This window comes from Hipposideros armiger, unplaced genomic scaffold (genome assembly GCF_001890085.2).
Source record: "Hipposideros armiger isolate ML-2016 unplaced genomic scaffold, ASM189008v1 scaffold_796, whole genome shotgun sequence".
Classification (NCBI taxonomy): Eukaryota; Metazoa; Chordata; class Mammalia; order Chiroptera; family Hipposideridae; genus Hipposideros; species Hipposideros armiger.
In genome coordinates this window covers 796,621-818,948 of record NW_017732146.1, presented here as the reverse complement: position 1 = coordinate 818,948, position 22,328 = coordinate 796,621, and the positions used below count along the sequence as shown (strand labels likewise).

At 40.9% G+C, this 22,328-nt stretch overlaps 1 protein-coding gene across 3 annotated transcripts in view; it reads right to left on the bottom strand.

The window, feature by feature from the left end:
• Positions 1 to 2,292: 2,292 nt before the first annotated feature.
• The window catches only part of NEDD9 (neural precursor cell expressed, developmentally down-regulated 9), a 196,374-nt gene continuing 176,338 nt past the window's right edge, over positions 2,293 to 22,328 (bottom strand). For all 3 annotated transcript variants that reach the window (XM_019628479.1, XM_019628480.1, XM_019628478.1), the window contains 5 exons: positions 11,062 to 11,163; positions 10,443 to 10,544; positions 8,365 to 9,606; positions 6,897 to 6,986; positions 2,293 to 4,615 (listed from right to left, as the gene is read on the bottom strand). In XM_019628479.1, the coding sequence (XP_019484024.1) occupies positions 4,106 to 4,615; positions 6,897 to 6,986; positions 8,365 to 9,606; positions 10,443 to 10,544; positions 11,062 to 11,163 (2,046 nt within the window). In that variant the 3' untranslated portion in view covers positions 2,293 to 4,105. The remainder of the gene's footprint in view (positions 4,616 to 6,896; positions 6,987 to 8,364; positions 9,607 to 10,442; positions 10,545 to 11,061; positions 11,164 to 22,328) is intronic.

Sequence of the window (22,328 nt, the reverse complement as noted above, 5' to 3'; positions counted from 1 at the left end):
TAGTTTAGCCTTGCTTTAAGAAAAAAGAAATCCAGTCTGAGAGTCTCTGACTTTTAATTGGAGTGTTTAGACCATTTCCTTTAAATGAAAAATCATAATTGACAAAGAATAAACTGTATGTATTTCAAGCATACAATTTGATGAGTTTTGACATGCATATACCTGTAAAGTTAACACTACAATCAAGACGATGAGCATTTTCATCATTTCCAAAAGTTTCCCTGAACCCTTTATAATCTGTTCTTTGAACCAGTCCTATCTATTCCCAGGCAATCACTGATCTGCTTTCTGTTATTGTGCCTTGCATTTTATAGAATTTTGCATGAATGGTGTACATACCATATATACTCTTTTTATTTTTATTTTATTTTTATTGGGGAATTGGGGGAGGGAAACAGCGTTGGGCAATCGGGTAAGGGGAACAGACAAGTTGCTGTCCTTTTGTTCTTCAGTCTAGTTGTGGAGGACGTCACTTCACTGACCCATGTTGGTATCATCATTGCGCTTTTCCTGGGTGAGGCAGATTGGTTGCCGGCCACTGGAGGGCCGCTCACGGCGGCTCTTGGCAGCTCATGCCAGCTGCCAGCTGCTCACGGTAGCTTAACAGTAGCCCACTGCAGCTCCACTGCAGCCTACGCCACTGTCGCCAGCGACTCACGACAGCCCAGCTCCAGGTCGAGCTGTTATTCACCATCTTAGCTGTAGAAGGCGCAGCGTCACTGGCCCTCATGTGGGATCCAAACCGGGGCCCTGTTGCTCAGAGCTGGCGCCCCAAGCCAACTCTTAACTAACGTGCCACTCGGCTAGCCCGCGTATGTGCTGTATGTGCTGTTTTTGCCTACCTTCTTTATACACCATACTGGTTTTGAAAATCATTCATGTTATTTTTGTTTCAATTTTTTGGTTCCTTTTTATTTCTGTGTAGTATTCCATTGGGTGGATATACCACAATGGTTTTATTCATTCACATAGATGGACACTTGAGTTGTTTCTAGCTTTTGTCTATTACAAATAGAGCTGCTATAAACATTTTTATACGTCTTGGTATGGACATATACTTTTATTTCTGTTGGGTACATACCTAGAAGAGGATTTGCTGGGTCACACGGTAGGCCTTGATTTAATTTTTTAAGAACATGCCAATCAGTTTTTCAAAGTGTTTGTACAGTATTCTATTCTCACCAGCAGGTATGAGCGCTCCATTTCTCCCCTTTCTTATCAGTAGTTGGTCTATCTTATCTGTTTCATTTTAGTGATTCTATTTGGTGTGTTTATATTTCATTTATTTATTGTTCATTTAGGTCTTCTTTTGAAGTTTCTGTTCAAAATTTTTGCTCAGTTAAAAAAAATTTAGTTGTCATCTTATTCTGATACAGACCCTTGAGAGCTGTACATAGTGGAAATATTTTCTCCCTGTCTGTGACTTTTTGTTTTCTTAATGATCTCCTTAGAAGAGTAAAAGCGTTTAATTTTGATGAAGTCTAATTTATCGATTTTTGTCTCTTATGATTTGTTGTGTTGTATCTATGGAATCTTTGTCTACCTAGATGACAAAGATTTTTCTCCTTTATTTTCTTTTAGAAGTATTAGAGTCTTAAGTTTTGCATTTAGGTTTTTTATTCATTTGAGTTCATTTTTGTGTAGGATGTAAGGTAAATAAATATTCATTGTTTTTCATGGAGAGATCTAGCTGTTCCAGCATCATGTTTTCAAAAAACTTTCCGTTCTCCATTGAAATGACTTGACACTTTCGTTGAAAATCAATTAACGTTTATAGATGTGGGCAACTGACACAAGGTATATTCAAATACTTTATCTATAAATCTCAGTAGGACACCTGAGTGAAAGAGCAGGCCAAGCATTAAAAATAATTTATGTGATTATGAATCTCTTATTTTCATCAAATATAGTTGTTTTTTAATTATTTAATTATGTCTAGTCCAGAATGAATGGAACAATTCCCTTTGATTCTAAAACCACATAAATGGTAGCATCCATATTATAGCAGAAATCATCCTAGCCATCACTTAAATGTACAGGCCTTCTGGTAAAGAGAAGCCTTGTTCCAGATATTTGGATTTGGTAACATTCACAGATTCCAGGATTTTCTTCAAATGCAAATACACTCTGAAGTGACACAAAATGAAAAATTAAACAACTCTCAATTTTCCTAAAAAATCCAGATCTATAGTATTGATAAAATGACTTACTATATTAGGAGTGCCCAAATAACTACATTTAATTCTGTGGTAAAGAGAGAAATATAGAAAAGAAAACCCAGTGGCTATGAAACCATAGATCTAAAAAATTTAATGATTTAAAATAATCTCTACATACAAGATGGCAAAGAGAGTAATACAGACTGAACATTTTCGTCTTGAAAACATGAAATGTTATCACTTAGCTTAGAACAAGTCTGTCATCTCCTAAGAAATACACATTTACAATGAAATCTACAAGGACACACTTTTAAACTTCTTCAAGTGCTGTTGATTTTCAGCAATCCCCTTCATCCCCCACACATTTACTTGTCATATAACAATTTTAATCTTCTGGCAGAGCAAGACTTTGAGAACTACAATAGCAGTTGCTTTAAAAAGCACCTTCTATGACTTTCACTGATTTATTATTATTTTTTTTCATACTGAGATTGAGCATTCTTATCTTTAAATCTTTTTCTGTTCCAGTGATTTAATTTGTTTAAAATAAGCAAGCTGAACTCAGTCAAAGTATAAATTGCAAATAAAAACATTTTCAAATAGGCTGGAATAAAACCGTTAAAGGAGACTGGACTGAAAGACCATCGATAACATGCTTTGTGACTTGGTAATATGTGAATACATTTTCTCACCAGGTAGGAAGTGTTTTGTTTGCCCTATAATGAAGCTGATGGCTTATGATGTGTCTGCGCTTTGCTAGTACCACCAGGTGCGAGGGCACAGGCTACGAAACCGATGTTGTGATGAGTGGTGAGATGATGGTCCGGCTGAATACACAGGGTTGTCAGCCAGGCAGAGTTGTAAAGATTAGATGGGCTCCGTAGAGCTACTCTAAGTGTCAGGTCTGCCTATGCATGTTTTAAAGAGGGTGAAAGATCTGCTGGCTTGAAAATTCAGGTGACCATGGAACTGGCCAGTTCCCCTCAGGCAAAGCGGGTAGTAGCACCTAAGTGAATGCTGAGAGTCAGAAAGGCCTCTACATATAACCAGTAGGTGGAATCATCCTTCTTTGTGTGCATAATTATAGTCTGATGTGTCTTTATGAATTCCTGCTGCAAATAACATGGTTTTTGCAAGCCTAAAGACATCATTTGGGAAAACTCATGGCCAAATCACTCAAAAATACAGACCACAAAATAACCCTGGGAAACACATGCTCTCCTTTTATTACTATGTCCTCTCGGTATTGAAAGAACCCAATCTTGGCTGGGGACATGGCTTCTAAACACATGTGTCTGTCTCTTCTCTCTCCAGCACCTAAAGTATCAGAGCTTGGATTAGCATATACTTTCTGAAACTTTTTCTCTGAGAGGGTTTTCTTAACCAGAAGTGATATATTTTGCCATACTGTGCCCAAAACAGTCAATTTTGAAAGGGGTTCCTGAACAAGGACAAGCCATACCATGCCTCATTTTTTTGGGAGATGAACATTTGCAAATATACAATGCTTCCCAGACATGGAAGTGACAGACTCAGAATAAATCACTAATATATGTAGAGCAATAATACAACCAGCTGGTATGTATTCTTCCAACAACAACAACAACAAAAGGCAGCATTAGGAGATGCTTACTAAGGTGCTTCTTAATTCATGTTTTTTAATGGAATGTATCAAACAAACATCAACAAACAAACATGAATATATAAGCACACACGCATGTGGACAAGTTTCTGTATAGTTTATGTCTTAGATGCTTATGTGTATACATAAGGACCACACAGGAAAACAAACAAACAAAATTCCCTCTAGCTCCCTGAATTTCTGAATGTTGTCTAACCCATAAATGTTAAAATATTTCATTTTCATATAAAATATCTACAAAAATAGATACATTTACAAAAACCAGATAGCATTTCCAGTTTTCCACTCAGTCCCCTTTTCCTCCTCAGAACGTTGCCATCTCTAGCAAAGAGCGCTTGAATAACTGCGCGTTTTTGGACAGGTCTGTCACTTGGTGTACCATTTCTTGTAAGGCAGTCGTGCTGGGGTAATGGAGGGCAGCCATCTTAGTTGCCATAACTATAGTCTTTAGCTGTTCACAGAGCTGGTTGCTAGAGTTCATCACCTTGTTGCAAATGTCCTGGGCAGCAACCTGCCTTGTCAGCGTGTCTCCAATGAATACCAGTTTGTGTGCGCTTAGAATGACAAATTTGCTGTGGGCCACAAACATCCGCGGGGGCTGGGCTGAGCTGACGCAACTGAAGAGAGCGTCAATGGCATTGAGAAGGGAAATGAAATGGGTCTCACACTGGTCATAGTAGAAGCAAAGCAGCTGCCTATCCTGAGCACCCACACTGCTGTTTGCGGTTGGCAGGTTCTGCGAGGGCTTCCACTTTGAGATGTCGTTCTCCACCGGCTTTGTAATTTCTTGTTCCAACAACTGGAACTGACTTAGCTGCAAGGAAGAAAAGCACATTTTATTAAGGGTAAGGCAGCGTGCTGTAATGGAAATTAAACAGGGCTTGGAGTTAAAAGACAGGGATTTTAATCCCTAATAAGTGTCTGGTGCTTTTTAGATGTGAGGCCTTTGTCATGTAGTCTTGTTTTCCTAAATTGTAAAATGTAGAGGTTAGAAAGATGATGCCTAAGAAATCCTCCAGCTGACTTTCTATCATTAGAAGATTGGCTTCCTCTGCCCTCAGGCTGGAAGGCAACATAGAGTTTAAACCCAGCTCAGTTTCCTGCACCATTATGAAGGTTAAATGAGTTAATGTTTACAAAGTGCTTAGAATGGTGTTTGGCATATTGTAGGTTCCATGTAAATGTGTATTCAATGTTGAGTGGTGGCAAGGGAAAACCAAATGTAAGGATCTTTTTGTCAAGTAAATTACAGTAATACCTTGGTTTGCGAGCATAATTCGTTCCGAAAACAAACTACTCGTATTGCAAGACATTGCTTGTTTACCATGTTAATAATGTATTAGAAATGTTTGCTCATCTTGTGGAACACTCACAAACCAAGTTACTCGCAATCCAAAGTTTTGCTGTACTGACAATTTGCTCCTTCTGGAGGAAAACCTTGACTCTATCCCTTTAAGATGTTTAGTTTAATGACAATCCATGACCCTTTTGTATTTCTCTTACTCTTTCTGTCTGGATTTGTAAGTTATTATTCAGGACTACAGGGAAGACTACTGCATATAAATATATGTATACAAAAAGAACATCTCTAAGGAAGTGTGAATGCTAATCGTGCATAACAGCTCCACAGAGTTGTTGAAAGAAAAGGACATCACAGAGTCAGACTCAATGAATGTTAGCTTTTTTCCTTCTCTCCTCACCTTACATTAAATGATAATAATAACTTTCAACTATTCCACCTAGTCTCCAGAGAGACTCTCTTTTGCAGGTAAGGACTATCTGTGACCTAAGTTTAGGGCTCAATCTTCCATATTGAGGTAGGGCTGAGTCATAGCAGGGATAACCTTACCCAGGGTCTTCCCCAAGAAATGCACAGTGAGCTTTATTTTTCTGGAGAATCTGTTTTTTTCTTAGGACTTACTATGGTTTCAATAAGTTACCGAAAGCCCTGCGGTTTTGCTTGGTCAAATGCTAAAGCAAACATAAACAGAGACAGGGTGATGGTTCAAGATATTTAGCTTATGCTTTTGCAAATGTGTTTATAAATATATCATCTCATTAGATAGAGGGTTGAGGGATTTTCTCATTTTATAGAGAATTAACTGAAGTTTAGGGAGGTTAAGTGACTTGCGTAAGGACACACGGTTGGTTAGAAAGTATGGAGTAGAACTCTGGTTTCCTGAGGGTAGTGTGCCATTTCATGTCCCTCCATGCCATTTTATTTCATCTAAAAAAAAAGGCTTATAAATCCTCAATTCATTTCTCTTTATTTTTCTGCCATTGTCCTAGCAATACCCATCATTATCTGCCCCAGCCAAGCTCAACATTTAAATGAATCTGCCCTGCCCAATGCCCTTAGTGAATAGACTTGGATATATTTTGAAAACATTGGATCCTACCCTCCCCCCTTTATGTTGGACCAAGAACAGCTGAGCCATAGGCTTATGTTGTAGAGGAGAGATAGATAGGTAGGTAGCTAGGAATTTTTTAGGAATTCGATGAAACACAGAAGGAATTGACTATGCGCTGAAGAGGCTGAAATGAAAAGCTGTCTATAGAAAGGGCTTTAAATAGTTATTAATGAGTTCATAAAGTTATAGCAGTCCCAAATGAGTAGATAAGCAGAGGAAACTACCATAAAATAGAGGAGAAGGAAACAGATTTAGAGAGAAACAAAGGAGGTACAAGAAGGAGAAAGAATTTGTAGTCCTAGTTCTCATTGGACTTCGCTATACCTTCATTTTCTGTTCTAGAATTTCCCACCTATAGTATTACTATATAACCTGTTTGCTTGGGCTAGCTTGGGTGGGTCTTGCTCGTGGAGATCAACAGCCTGAACCCAAATAGTTTTAATGTGTTAGATGTACAGGCTTAGCCCAGAAAAAATTGCTGTTTGGATGTAATCCAGGTACACCAGCTGGATTACTAAAACCATAAACCTTCTCTTTGTTCTTACACTCTATTATATGCCTTGGAGCTTATTTATACCAAAGTGTGCTGGAAGGATCAAAATCATGATCTTTTGAAGTTATACCTTTCTTATAAAGCAGGAAATCTTTTCAATACCAGGTGGTTTTTGTTCTGATTGAACTTACCTGATGATGTTCCAGCTGCATCTTGTTCTGTTTGATGATATTTTCTTTTTCCAACAGCTCTTTCTGTTGCCTCTCAAACTCCTCTTTACCCTATTATTTTTCAACATAAAGAAAACATTACATCACCGCTGTGATTCACTTATGCTAACAATTTCATTGACAAATGTGTAAATACGCTTTCATTTTCCACTGCAGTTGCAATTTCCCGCATGCCCAATTAGGCCCTCTGACTCCCAGACAGCGATGGCCTGCTTCTTGGCCAGACTCAGAGTCACTGCGTAGGTTAGGGCTGCAAACTAAAACCCCTTTCCATGGTGGGTGCCATACTCTGTGCTCCACTTCACCGTTTTTGGAGAGCTATCCATGATCCCCTTCAAACCTCCTTAACCAGTACTGTTTCTCACAGTTCTTTTTTAATGGATTATATGCAAACCCATACACCTCCTAACTCACGTCTAAATGTGGTCCACATTGCACTTCTAGTTTCTTCTTTCTTCTATAGCTCTACATCATAGTAGTATTTCCCAATATGCAGAGTTGGACAACCAGTCAGGTGACTGTTTAATGCCTCCATTGACTCTCTCCCCATAGTGTGGCTCAGTGCTTCCTTCCCCAGTCTCTTGCTTTCAAGGAAATTTTAGTTAAATAGTTTTTAGGATAATCTGTGGCTCTTAGTCAAATGAAAAGAATGGAAGTATAAGATAGTGTGAAATTCTAAATAATGGATCTTGGTAGAATGTTGTTGTGTGCCCCAAAATGAAAGGGCAAGCTGTCAGGATTTCAGGTCAACCTGTAGGAGGCAGACTATGACTGCCAATTTCCCATATGCAGGTTAAATTCTAGGTCAATTGGCAAATGCCCTGTGGCCTTCAAGGTTAAGTCAGAGGTTAAGTTTTCTGTAAGTAATCACACACACACACACACACACACACACACACACACACACACACACACACATACACACACACACTAGCGCTGATGGGACCTTAGAAATTCTCTGGTGCAGAGGCTTTCAAATTTTTTCTCCTAACAGTGAAACTCCCCCTCGCCACTTTCTCAATAAAATATTGTGGAACTATATCATAAAACGCGAATAGAAGTGGAGCTGGTATGATTACCCAAGGGCCCACTGCGCTACTTGGGGAGTCCCTTCCTGCTTGCCTGAGGCTTATCAGTGTGATCTACTACAACCCTGTGCTCCATTCATTTGGCAAATGAGGAAATTAAGGCCCAGGGCGGTTACTTAAGCTGGTCACACAATTAGTATCAGAGAAAGGACTCAAGGCCGAGGACTCTGGACTCTCAGGCCAGTGGTCTTTCTCCTGTACATTGCCTCCACTTAGTGAACCACTTGGATTACCATTAATTATGTCCTCTCCTCTGGTAGTCCAGCCTACCAGCTTTACGGGTCTTAGTCCTGGTCTCCCTGAATGTGAATGTAGGTGCTTTATGAGTTTGGTTTCTTTACCTGTAGGTGAACATAGTCATAATCATCCATCCAGCTCCTTTCAGAGCCATCGCTGCTGCTACAGTCAGGGGGCTGGTCCTTGCCCAGGCTTGGGGGCAATGGCTTGTTGAGGGCCTGGACCTTGTGGTCCCCAGGATGCAACAACTGCATCTGGGATCCAGCATGTGGGTACTCAGTGGAGTTCATGATGCTCTCGGGTCCATTCTTCACATGCAAGCTGCTGGGGCCTGGTCTGAAGAGGGTCTCTGCATTGGTGTTGATGGTTGTGGTGAGCTGTTTTGCATCATCGGGCACCGTCTTTGCCACCATCACAAACCGATCCAGATCATCACACTTGTTTTGGGGCTTGTTGATGGCCAGGATATTCAGGGACCAGCTGCATTCATTTAAGTCATGGCTGGTTTGGCTCAGAATCTGGTGGGAGTCTTCTACTCTTTGGAGTTCCCGCTTCATTTTGTTGTGGAGAGTGAGTTCTGGGAGGCAGGAAGCATTTGCGACGGCGCCCTTGGCAAAATGGAGGTAGTCTCTCAGGAACAGCTCCACCTTATCCACCGCGGTGCGTATCTCATTGATGTGTCGTTCCATGTATCCATAACATCGCCAGTCTGTGGTGACCAGTGCCATTAGGCTGGAGACGCCTATCTCCAGGGTCTGCTGGAGCCGATGCAGTCTCTCGATGGCTGTGTCCGGATCCAGTAAGAGTCTTTTGTCCTGAGATGGGGAAGTTGAGAGTGAAGATTCCTTTGAGGTGGTGGAAGATGTGGACATGTTACTCCTGGTGCTGCCTGTGCTGGAGAAAGATAATCGGTTAATCCCATCTACCACATCCTGAGAGCCTTTGGCGTCTACTGGGTTGTGCAGAGGGACGTCGTAAACACCGTCTCTTTCTTCAGGGTTTGCTTTCTCACTGCTTTCTGCTGGTGGTTCCAGAAACTGAACCCCTCGTGGGACATCGTAGGCATCATTCTGAGGGCTCACTGATGGTCCCAGCGGTGGGGGTGGGTATTTCAGGGAAATGCTTTGATGTCTTCGTGTCGCCAGTTCAGCAGCTCCTGGAGCATCACAGTTGTATTTCATGTGAGGATCCTTCCCCACGGGCTTGGTGCTGGCTGGGGGAATGTCATACACGCCATTGGGTCTGATGTCTGGCCTTCCAGCTTGTCTCATTGGAGGGGGGAAGTCATACTCCTTTTCCCTGAGCCCTGCTTCATCTTGGCAAGCAGAGGGTGGAATGGAATATATCTGAAAAGTAAATACAAACAGAAGCTAGTATTTGTTCAGTTGGCTCCTATGAAGATGAGGAAACAACAGTACATTAAAATGAAGGCTGGATTCTCAGTCTTGCTGGCTGGCACCTCTTCTTTTACCCGCACCCACTAATGGAAGGTATTTCCAAGGCTCTGCTCTGTTCCTACTCCCTTCATCCTTTGATAAGCTCATCCTTCCTCTGGCCTCAAAGCTGCCTGTTGACTGAGTTGCTCTCCCTGGGTCGCAGCCCCACGATTCTGACCACCTCCTGGGTATTTGACCTCCTCGGATCCAGGCTGAGAGGCAGATTTTACATGAACACAACAGACTAAATGTCAGAAGACCTGAGTTCTCTCCCTGGATCTACCAGCTGTGTAATGCTGAATAAGTCACTTAAACATTCTAAGACACACTTCTGTTATCTATAAAATAAGGATAACTGCACACTTCTTGTGCAGGCCTCCCCTTGAGAGTAACAGAGCAAATCAAATGCATTAACCCATATATATGGACTAAGCTGTAACACCTTATATATATGAGATATATCAGTTGCTTGCCAAACTAAATGAATGATTTTGCCTTCTTATTGGCTCTCCTTATTGACTACCTCATTTTTTTTAAGTGGGGCCCCCCAAATATGGCATCCCTAGAGTTATCTTTAATTATTGCCTTTCCTTCCTCCCTCTCGCCTTCCCTCCCATTCCTTTACTCTCTCATGAAAACTAGTTTTTCCCCTTTGGTTTGCCCTTCCTGTTTTATCCCAGCACACACACACACACACACACACACACAGAAACACCTTTTTTGCTTTTGTGTAGGAGCTCACTTACCCCTTTAGTAGGAGGGATATCATAGACCCCTTGAGGTTTTATTTCTCCCACTGGAACTGAAAACATAGGGCCTTTCACCGATGATGGGGGGATGTCATATACCTGAAGAGAGACACCTGAGTTACCCGGAATAGAAATGTCTTATATTTGTCATTTTTTTATGCTACTAGGCTTTTAATTATGTATTTATTTACCAGCTTATGTATATACCCTTACTTTTTGACAGCATTCTATGTAATATGGAGCTGATGAAATTTTTCTTTTTAAATTTCATATTCTTTGACTTAGATTGACTATAAAAATGATCTTAAGTGAAATATCTATATGTCTGTACTTTAAACTGTAGTTGAAATTACATACTTCCTGAAATAAAATGATTAAGTGATGAACAACAAAAGCTTTGTCAGATGAAAGCCTAGGATTTCCTGATAAAGAAAATCCAGAAAACATAATTTAAATAACGTTGGCTAAAATGGCTCTTGGATAGACAACCTAAATCAAACTTTATATGAAATATACATAATTTGTAATTTTCCTTTCCTCTGTAGCCCTGAAGGAACGCCTGAAGGATAGGAACGAAGCGTTCCTATCCCCTGGTGACTATGGTCCGGGTACGTACCCCGTGGGTGGTATGGGAAGGAGGGGTATCGTAGATGTCCTTTTGGTATCTGGATGGGTGCTCGTACACATAGCCATGGCCTGTCCTCACTGGGGTTATCACCTGTGGGCAAGAAGACACAGAGGGGTCAAATTCCAAGCCTAAGTCCTGAGTGAACCTCCTAGCCTCCTCATCAGACACGCCTCCCTCATCTCTCCCCCATTAAAAGAAAAAAAGAAAAGAAAAGAAAAGAAAGAAAGAAAGAAAGAAAGAAAGAAAGAAAGAAAGAAAGAAAGAAAGAAAGAGAAAGAGAGAGAAAGAAAGAGACCCAAAGAAATAAGGAAGGGAGAAGAGGAAGGAGATAAGAGGACACCAGGTCACCAGGTCAGTAAACTTTTAAATGCCTCTTGAATCCCAGTGAAGAAGTCCTTGAAATATCTCTATCCCCCTTCCTTATGGAAACAAAAGCATCTAAAAGCTAGACAGATAAAGTCTTAATTCCCAAAATGTATTTTAAGGGAGAATCACTTTTAAATTATGAATGTCCTAGATCATCCCTTGGAACATCAAAAGAACAGCATAATGAAAAGAAAAAATAATAAGGCTCTGAAACTATTTGTAGAATGAATGCGCAAATATTGTTCAGCCACTTAAAATTCCTCTCATACCTTCTCCAGGACGCCTCTTCATCTAACATTATTATGATGATAACTAAAATTCCATAGGTCACTAGAGTACTTTTATGAAGCTAATGCTCACACAGGGCTGCCCTTAGAAGCCTCCAGGAGCTTTCAATTTAACTTAGGAAACAAATAAAACACCGAGTCAGGGAGCCACTAGGAGCGGAGTTCAGGTCTCTAATCATTTTCTCATTTCCACCAGGGAAGCAAACATTCCAGACAGTACCCACATCCAAGGGATGTCAGAAGTCAAATACACTCATCACAACTCTGGCATCTGGAACCAATGTCAATGAAACAGTTCGCCCCTGACAAGCTCATGTTTCCCCATCTACATACTCCATGGTGTCTTAAGCACGAGTAGAGAAATTATTTGAACTTAAACTCATTTTGAAATATATTTAATCCTTCAAGGGCTTCTAAATTACCAGGGTCTTGTTTCTGCCTAAGCCCTCTCCCTGAATGACTAACAATACCCACCTCAGTATTGCCCATGACATTTTTGAGAACAGATCTTGCAAATTTGGAAGAGTTGATTGTTCCCTAAGGGACTGTCATCTTTTATCCTTTCTCTACTGAAAAAGTCTGGTGTCAGGCTGCCTACAAAACTATGTGAAAAATGTTCATGTCTTATGCTGAAATGGGTGGAACTCTGCCAAATGCATCAATGTCCTTCTCTCTGGGGGCTTTAAAATGCCCAAGTTCAAGTTGATTTTACATCCCTGGTGCTTGTGGCTGATTGTTTCTTACAAAAAAGATAAAAGAGATTAGTATGCAGCCACCACCCCATCAAATCTCTCCACTGCCTCCAGTTTAAAAAAGGAATCTGTTGCTTTAAGATTTGTTGGCACAGAGCATACAGAACCATTTTAATGAGTGGCCACTGTATTGTGCCTGGCAAACTTTTTTTTTTTTAAAGCAGGATGCCCTTTGCTCAAGAAATACACTCTGTGTTCCTAATGCCCTTATATAATTTTTTCTTTTCTTTTTTTTTTTTTACCATTATCCAGGAGATAAATGAATTACCTTCTCTTAGTCTATCTCATCAGCTCTTCTATTTATAGCTCTCTATTTTGGCTTTATAATAGAACCTGCTCACAACGCAGCTTTTGTTCATTCTAAAAGTTTCTAAGAGTGGATTCTGTCCACGGTTGCCAAGTTAGCAATAATGTTAATGGAAAACCAAGGCTGGTTATGCTAAAGACCAGCTGAATGGCTTCATCTTTAGTTTAAAAAGGAAGGAAGGCTGGGTGCTGTTGGTATCTGAAAATCACCCTTGGTGAAATGTAAACATATGGTATGACCTCAGGAAGTCGGGGTCACGGACAAGGCCTTTTCCTTGTGGCTCTTCCCTGGCAGAGAGCGTTAATGCTTCCCGGTATTTAACATCTCACTTCCTGACAAATGTCACAGAACCCCAACTTGTTCTTTCTTTCTCATTTAGAGGATGCCTGTGGTCATCTGGTTTTTAAAAACTTTGCATTCCAAACCAGTCATTTTCCTTGTTTATGCATTAAAAGGAGCAGATGGTGAAAACCACAAGGGGGAAAAGCCAACAACATACAACCTCCCCCAATTCCAGGATTCCCGATGTTACCATCTAATTCACTTTGGTTCACAAATGGCATGTAGATGAGACCAGCGTTTTGCATCTGGTCAGACACATCAGGGCATACAACAATCCACTTTGTGATGCCGGAAAGAACGTGGAGCTGGAAATCTACTTTTGGATACGCTCCTCCTCAATCCATTGCCTGGGTCATTTTCATGCCAATTGTGTGTTCTCTCCTTGGAGGAAAGTGCTGAGTGTTCTGTACCTTAGAAAGTATCCAGTTTTGTGGTACATCAGGCCTTTTCTTCCTGCTTGATAGAGTACACAAAAACCTTTCTACTATTCCAGAATTACTGAACCGCGGCCTGCGAGGAACACCAAGGTCTAGCTGACAGAACATAAGTTCTGGAAGAATTCTCCTGGGCAATTGCACGGCAAGGAATTGATGGAATTGCTCCACAAAGGGCATTTCAAAACTTATTTTCTCAATGAAATCAAGTTAGGTTTCTCATTTCCTTTACTCCTTCGTTTGTTTTTCTTTTCTGTATTCCTTTACATTCTGTATATTTATTTATCGTTACAAGGGCTTAGCCTTAGAAATGACCAAACTGACCTCTTAGTTCATTAGTGTTGCCACAAAGCGGGCCACATTGTAGGATTCCTGGAGCTCTATTCCTGGGGCTCCTGCAAATACTTTCCTGATTACTCTGGAAGAGGAGCTGCCTTTTCCAAACGTGGGTGTTCTGACCCAGCGAGGAATCCAACTTTAGATGTTAGTATCATTCTTGTCAACTAATGGAGAAGTCTGAAGGCAAACACCTTGAGAAGAGCTATGAGGCAGAGAAGAAGGGCCGACTGTAGACCCTTAGAACAGGAAGAGTTCCTTTAATGAATCTACAAGGCTAGGCCTTGGCAGGATAGGATCAAAAGTCCAGAGACAGGGTTATGTTAGGTCTCTAATGAATCGGCTTGCATAACAACAAGCAAACAGACATGAACCGCCCCGCCCCACACTTTGATGTGTTTGATTTACATCATTTTGAGCCTCAGATCCTGGGCAGCATGAGATGTTTTCAGAAACGCCTTAAATACATCCACATCTTATAATTTTGAGAGCTGTGCATGCTGAAATTTTAAAGAAGAGGCTAGTGAACCCTGAAAACCAAGCAATGTGGGAATCAGTGAGCAGGCAGAGAGGCCCTTGGGGTCTGTCGTTCACGTCTCCTCATTTGGTTTGGCTAGGCTTGCACCTGGAGCCTGCCACTTAGGTGCCTGCGGGGCTGGGCAGGTAGGGCGAAGGGAGAATCCAGCCTGGGCTCTGTGTTAGGGCAGACAGAACTCACACCCTACTGGAAGGAGGCAGCCTTTCTACAGTTCCAGCCAACTGCCATCCTGAAAAAATGCACACTGTGGCGCCAGATCTTTCAAAGGTTCAGGAGAAACCAGAAATATGGATTTTGATGTGAACTGATTTTTAAAATTGGCTGAAATATTTCCACGGCATCTTGGCCAAACTAAACATGTCTCTGGTCCCCAGGGTTCCGGCCTTTTCCTTCATGTGTGTACTTCTGCCCTCTTCCTTCAGCACTTTGAAAGCCTCTGAGGGCAGGGCCCGAGAACTCTTCACCGATTCCAAGCATCGGCAAGACTGAGCTACTCTGTTTTTTAATATAGGACCTGCCTTATGCCTCTGCGCCTTCAGTCATGTTGTGTCATTGCCTAAGAGGCTCTTCTTTTCCTCAAACTCAAAGTTTATTCGATTTTTAAGGCTAAGCTGAGTGCCTCTCTCCCATGAAGCCTTTCCCAGACAGATGCAACATCTCCCTCATTGGCCCTCCCTGGGCATGTTATCCATATATCCCTAACGGTTCTTATCACTTACCATTTGACTGTTTCAGAGCATCTCATCTCTTAGCATTGTGGAGGCAGAGACCATTTCTTCTTCATTTGTATATAAACAGCAGAGCCTAGAACAGTTTCTTAAATAGGTAGGGCTTTGATAAATGTATTGACTGGATATATTAACAAACTAGAGGAAAACTCAAGGCATTTCTTAAGCCAGATGATGTGGAACTAGAGAGGATACTAAACAAAGTCTGCCTATATAGGATAAGGTTGGCTTCCAAGAAAGTTAGCTCTAGTTTGAGTGGGACCCATGGGATAAGGGGCAGAACTGTGTCTTATCAGCCATGCAGGGTAGCGTTGGGTAATTGCGGGAACCAAGAAAGCAGAGTGACTGTTAGATAGAGCTTAGAAATCAGAACCCACAGAAGAATTATCACCTGCACAGCTATTTGGTGCAAACCACTATTGGAATCCCTAGTAGGGCTGCTAGATGGTTTCCTTTTCCCCAATTTAGAGCCTGTATGTGACACTAACACCTGTGTTCTTCTCAGCCACAAGCCAGAAACATACGGGGGAATTTTGTAAAAAGAAATCAAAACAGACTCTGGTTTTTACCTTAACATGAGAAGGAAAATACAATAGAAAGTAACAGGAGTCAGACTTTCTCTAGTTCTGAGACCAGGTGACAGGCCCGTGTCATAGGACGCTGTGTACCAGAGGCCATGGCCACTGTGGATCTTTAGCTCATTGAAAGGATGAGGTCTGATGAAGGGAGTGATTGAGAACAGCAGCTGGACTCAGGCAGGACTGGGTCTAAAGTCTGGCTTTACTACTTACTAGCTGTGAGAACATGACCAAGGTATTTGTCCATTCTAAGTCTGTTTCCTTATTAGTAAAATGGCAATAATAATACTTATAGGATATTATGAGTATTAAATGAGATCAAGCACATAAAGTACTCAGCATAGAGTAAACCCTTAAGCCTTAGCTATTTTTATTATAATTGTTACCTAGGTTTACATATTTTACTTTTGGACTTAAATTGTGGAATAGGTAATTCAGATCAATCATCCTATTAATACATCTTAAGAAAATGAGCAATAAATATTTAAAATCTTCTTAATAGCTTCAAACTGTTAAAAGATAGTGAAGGAGTACCAGGTCAAAATTTGGAAGTGGAGCAGGAGTTCATAGAGATAAGCCCAAATTTTGAGGTTGCTTGCTCCCTAGGGGAATTTGCTTATTTGAGGCTGGTGTCTCAGAAGCTACATTGTGTTTTTTTTATAGCTTCTCTGGGTGAAGGGGAACACTGGATTCTAAGCGGCTCACCAAGGTAGGGACCCTGATAACCATGCCCCACTTTGGGTTGGGATCCTAAGGGCTGCATACAAAGGTAAGGACTAACTGGAAGTGAACCCACCATTGCACAGGCTGAGGCTGGGTTTTAAGTCATCAGGGTTGGCAAGAACATCTCAAAGCCTGAAACTAGAATAATGTGTGAGGCTGGCAGCAGGACATAAAATCCTCTCTGGAAGTAGAGAACATCTTTATAGGATTTCTTTAAATGATTTCTACAAATATTTAAAAAATATAGTGTCCAACAACACACATTCAAAGTTAACCAGGAATGTAGGAGACAAGACAGCGGAAATAAGACAACTTATTCTTGCTTTCTTCCTAATATGATGAGGATGTTGTTTGTCTTAGTGGTCACAGATCTCAAGGCTGTTTATTTCAAAATGTTTCATGATTAAACTATGGGAGTAAACAAAATTTGATCGTTCTTAGATTTAAGTCAGATAGAAATTAATCTTCACAAATGCATAGTGTTCCTAGTGAGGTCTACAAGGTGGGGATTTTCCATCAAAGCAGTAAATGGCAAGAGACTTTGTCCCATGATAACCATCAGTAGATTTACTTGGGTTACTATTTTACTCTGGTCATATCAGTGTTGCCATTGTCACAATTATCACTATAACAGCCCAAGACACTCCAGTGAAAAACCCCAGGGGAGAACATGCTTTATAAGGCTTAGAGATAAAGATATTTATCCAATAGAAAGATGATGAGGCTCCAAACCCAGGACACTTTATTGAATTTCTCTCCAGACAAGGTCTTTTCAGTGGAAGATCAAAAGCTGGGTTTGTTAAGAGGATCTCACCAAGAAGTAGGACTCATACTCATCTGCAATGTCTAGAAGCAAAATAATTTCTCACAAGACAACTTCTGCTCACATGGTATCACTTGTACCACGGTCTCAGCAAGTCTACTTGAGGGCTGCTTTCCTTGGGCATCCACTTCTTCTCCTTAAAGCAGAGCTGGTGGGGGCCTGGGGTTAAGGCACAGCAGCAGCGAAGGTCCTGAGGTTAGAACGTCAGCCTCTCTATTACATGCGGCCAGTGTTGTGCAGCACTGAGGGACGTGGGAAGGGAGCAGGTTGTGCCATTCATGAAGGCAGACCCTCCTTCCCTCCTTGCCCCACAAGAATCCTGCAAAAGCTGACTAATAGAGTCTCAGGTCCTGCCACGGTCTGCTGTGCTTTTTTCTGATGCCAGTCGTACCGCCCATCTACTTATCACAACTTCTCATCTCTCTCTCCAACACTCATTCCTGTTTTGACTCCTTCCCTCCTTCCCTCCTTCCATGCTACTAGCAACCCCAAATAAGAACAAAGACAGTAAAAAGGAAGCAGAAACATTCTACTATTAGAAAGAATTGAGAGGAGTGGATGAGAGACCGGGATGGGATGGGGAGTATCAGCAGCACTGGTCCTAGTCTAGTGTTTTATTATTATTATTATTATTATTATTATTATTATTATTATTAGTCATAGTTCTACATTTGATGTCTGTATGCATGTATAAAAATTACAAAATCACAAAAACATAATTTTTAAATAATTTTAACAAAATTTAAAAAAATATAAGAAATTCAACTTAGAAGGGTAAGGAGGAGTGTTTTGTAACCGTTCTTCTAGTTTCTGTGTCCCATGATTTAATTCTCTAGGTCTAAGTCTCTATAGTCCAAAGAAACATTAGGCATGACTTGAAGTACACAATCCTTTACTTGTGATACCTGGATAACACCTTGATAACAGACCAATGGCGCTCACCCATGAATCTAGCCGAGCATGAATGCGTGTAACCAGCTCCTGGTGTTCTGCCCCAAGGCCTAGTGAAGGACTAGGCAACCCAGGTGGTGCTCAGGAAATATAATGAGAAATTGATGAGAAGTTAAAAAGTGCCACTGTGGCAAAATGATTACAGTACAGATTTATAACCTCACCATTAACAGTACCGAAGATTGCCTGAATTCAAAGCTGATTGGCAGTCATTTATTTGCATTTTTCTTGACATACGTGGACATATGTGGAAAGTCAAATTAGATTGCTTCCTGTCTATCTCTAATCCCCCCAACCCTCCTGTTTTACTTATAATTTTATACTTTATTTATTTTTATCTCTGGATTTCATGCATTAACAGAGTACTTAAATTTCTAAAAAAGCCTATTGGAAAGGACCATTTCACTTAAATGCCCTTAAAAAGCATTAACAGAGCCACCACAGTATTTATTAGATCTTATAATAACCTCTTTGTCTTCAAGCCCATGAACTGTGTGAACTTTCCCTTTAAAGAAAACCCTAGGAAAAGAAACATCACTACTATCACTGCCTGCCCATGAGAACTTGGATCCAATTTTCAGATACTGCAAAGTTATAGAAGTTTGTCTGTTTAAAAATCCGAGATTACTAGTTGCTTGTCTATGACCAGGAGAAAAGCCACATGTTGCCTACACTGGATTTATTAATTCTCTATAAATTCTCTCTGCCCAGCTTGGGTGTAGCAGTGAGCTCATTTATTTACTTGCATAGCAACAATATAATGAAAACTGGGTCTGACCGTAAAAAGCCGCTCTCATGGGCCACGTCCATGGTTAACCCTTTCTAATGCTTCTCTTGTACTCATCAAGATTTCTTCCCCTCTGCTTTTGGGAAGCAATTTGCTTTCCTTTGAAGACATTTTGATGTCTAATTTTATGCTAGAACTAAGCCTTTTGCTAGTCACATCAAAATCACAGCCCGTTTCTTTTCCCAAATGAGGAAAAAGTCACAACTGAAAGCTCAGAAGTGGAACGGGGCTCTTGGGTCACTTTCATCTGACACAGCACTGGGGCAGTGAACCACTCAATGGAAACACTGCCCTGATTGTTAAGGCCCGAGCAAGTCTCCCTGCTGCTTTCAGGAAACTCTTTGTACAGTGAGTGCTAAAGCAATATTTAGTTATGGAGTGACCAAGTGCCAAAGAGCAGCTAGAAGCATTTAATGTGAAAGAACATGATGGGAAATGACATCTGGGTTCCTAAGTGGTTGAGGTCTTTCTCCGGACAGAGCTGAATAATATGGCCTGTGACAGTTGGGTACAGCAGTCATTTTTTAAATTTTTAAATTTTTATTTTTTTATGTCTCATGGACCAAAATGTTCTTTGAATGAAAACTATCAAAAGGTACATGATTTTGGTTCTCTCATGTCCAAATAAATTCAACAGGACACTAAGCAGTAAATCTGGATTTTGAAATGGAGTTTTGAGACATGCCTAGAGTTTGCCTTAAAGGGAATGTGATTATGGAAAGGAGGCAGGGGGTGAGAATTTCTAAACCCAAATGCTTATGACTATTGTTCCTTCCTTAAATAGGAGACCTCTCACGGCTTAACTGGGAGGAAAGACACGATGGCTGATGAAGCAAACTGCTCATGTGGTACCTCTGAACCCACAGTCACGGCAGGGTTGTCATTTCAAGAGACACCAGACCCACCAAGGGCTTCTGCCAAGCCATAAAGATTAAACAGGGGAAAATGGGCAGACAATAGTGATCCAGGACGAAGTACTTTCTTAGCTCTTGGTAACAAAGGGATAAAAGTTCTCCTTAATACCCACTTCCAGTATGGGACCGGGTCTGCAAGCTCTGATTCTCCCTGGCTCAGCGTACCCCAACCCTTCTCACTGTACTCCTTGCTTTCTATTCACTGTTCCATCTTCTAAGGGAGACTGTGGTTTCTAGATAGGAAGATGGACTGGATCCTAAAGGGCGGGTAAGAAGGATTTGCCAAAACTTACGGGTCCACTGACATTTCTATCAATATCTGAGTGTCTTTTATTTAAGAATCTTGAGGCCAGGACTTTTCATTAAACTTTTCAAGTGACTCTGGGAAAGAATCAGATAAGGATATCTGGATCATAAAATTTTAATGAAGACCATTAGAGATAATCCAGCCCTAGCCGTCATTTCACAGTTGAGGGAACCAAAGTTCAGAGAGGTTATTCAGCTTGTTCATCGCAGAGAAGTGAACAAGAACTTTGGTGAGCTGGGTCCAGCAGTCCAGCAGTGCCTTCCTCAATGTCCTGTTGCCTGCCCTAGCAAGACACATGAAAAATGTACTACTTTTCTAATTTCACAAGTAAATACTCCCAGAGAAAGTTACTTCCTCATTTGAGAAGCAAAATTTAAGATCTGGGTATCTTATTTGGGGAGGGGCAGTTGCCTCTTTAGCTGGCAGGCCCATTCTGGGAGATTTAATTATATCTGGTTAAATGAAGTTATCCATTTGAAGCAATTTGAAGTCATTTTGAAAAGACTGTATTTCCAATCGCAGAGAAAGCCGACACAGCAATGTTCACAGCGATGTCCCACAGCCTTCCTGACCTGCTCAGGACTTCTGGATTGGCGTGCCATGAAACTGACCCCTGCAGCTGGGTGGCAGACATTTCCACACTCCTTCACTCAGATTCCCTCAGCTTTGAGGCTACCTTAAGGATCCGAGGAGGTAGGAGCCTTCTGGAGTGACTTTAATTCTTCCTGGCCAACAGGATGTTTTTTAGCACCCAGGATTCTGGTGAGCAGGACTTGCCAATGAAGTGCTTAAATATGCCCTATTATTTTAGGGCTTGGCAACACCAACCATTAGCTGGGATGTAAAAATCATTAGCTTCAGAGTCAGACAGACGCAGGCTCAAATATCAATCCTGCCTCTTACTAGAGGTATGTCCTTTAGCAAGTTAACTTATTTCTCAGACCTTAGATCCTGCCCCTGTAAAGTGAAGGTTGTCAGGAACACCTTATGAGGCTGTTGATAGGATTAGATGAGAGTATGTATATAATGTCCCTAACACAGAGCCAAAGCTCAAAGCACCTTCAGGTCACCCCCATTTTAGATCTGAAACTATCTTGAAAAATGAGTGAGTAATTTAATAACATGCTAAAGGCTACAGTCAATTGATGGTAAATTTGAAAACAACTATTGTGATAAATAACTGGTTTCAGCACACCATGCTTTAAGAAAACCAAATATAAAAATTATTCAAATAAATCAGGTGTGATTATGGCATTGCTAAAGGTTTTTTGCTTCAAAAATTGATCTACTCTAAAGTCCCCTTGAAAGAGGGGACTCCTTGGTACTTTTCAAATGTTACTAGAGTTACAACTTGTAAGGAAAACACTCTGTCCTAGGTGAGTCACACCTGCACTCCTTAAGCAGGAGCAGCACACCTCTCTAGAGGTGTACCTTGACAATCAGGTTTATGGCACAACTATTTAGAACCCAGGGCATTTCTGATGGTATCTAGTTCTGCATTTTGCACAATGTACTCAAACAAGACCACTTTTAAAGATGTGTTCAACCAAAATTAAGTCTGAATTTTATCATAAAATCAAATAAACAAATGTATTCTTTTCTCTCCCTCACAAACTGAGCATTAACCACTTATCCAGACATCACAGTACGCACAGTATCTGACCTAGTCAGTTTGCTAAGCACAGTCACTTAGCATGAAATCTTTGAAAAAAGGAAGGAAGATTACCTCTGTTCACTTTGGTGTGGGTTTATCACAAGTTACTAATGCACTCTTAGAAATATACATTATCTCTGAGCTTTATAACAAATTGCAATTGAATTTGAAGGCCTTGGCACTGACCAAAAGAAAAGGACCTTTGTTCATCTTTAAGGAGGTATTACAGTTTGCTCATTCCACTGGCATGGGTGACTCAGCTGGAAAGAGATACTTCTCATTTTCAAAGGGAGCTCATAAAGTCCTGCCCTTGAATTGCTCAAGGACCTCAAACTTTGTGTAAGACAAAATTTATCTTGATGCTCGAGCATAGAGATTTTAGATGAAAGTTCACTTCACTGCATGGCCCCCATATCCATGTGTTGAGG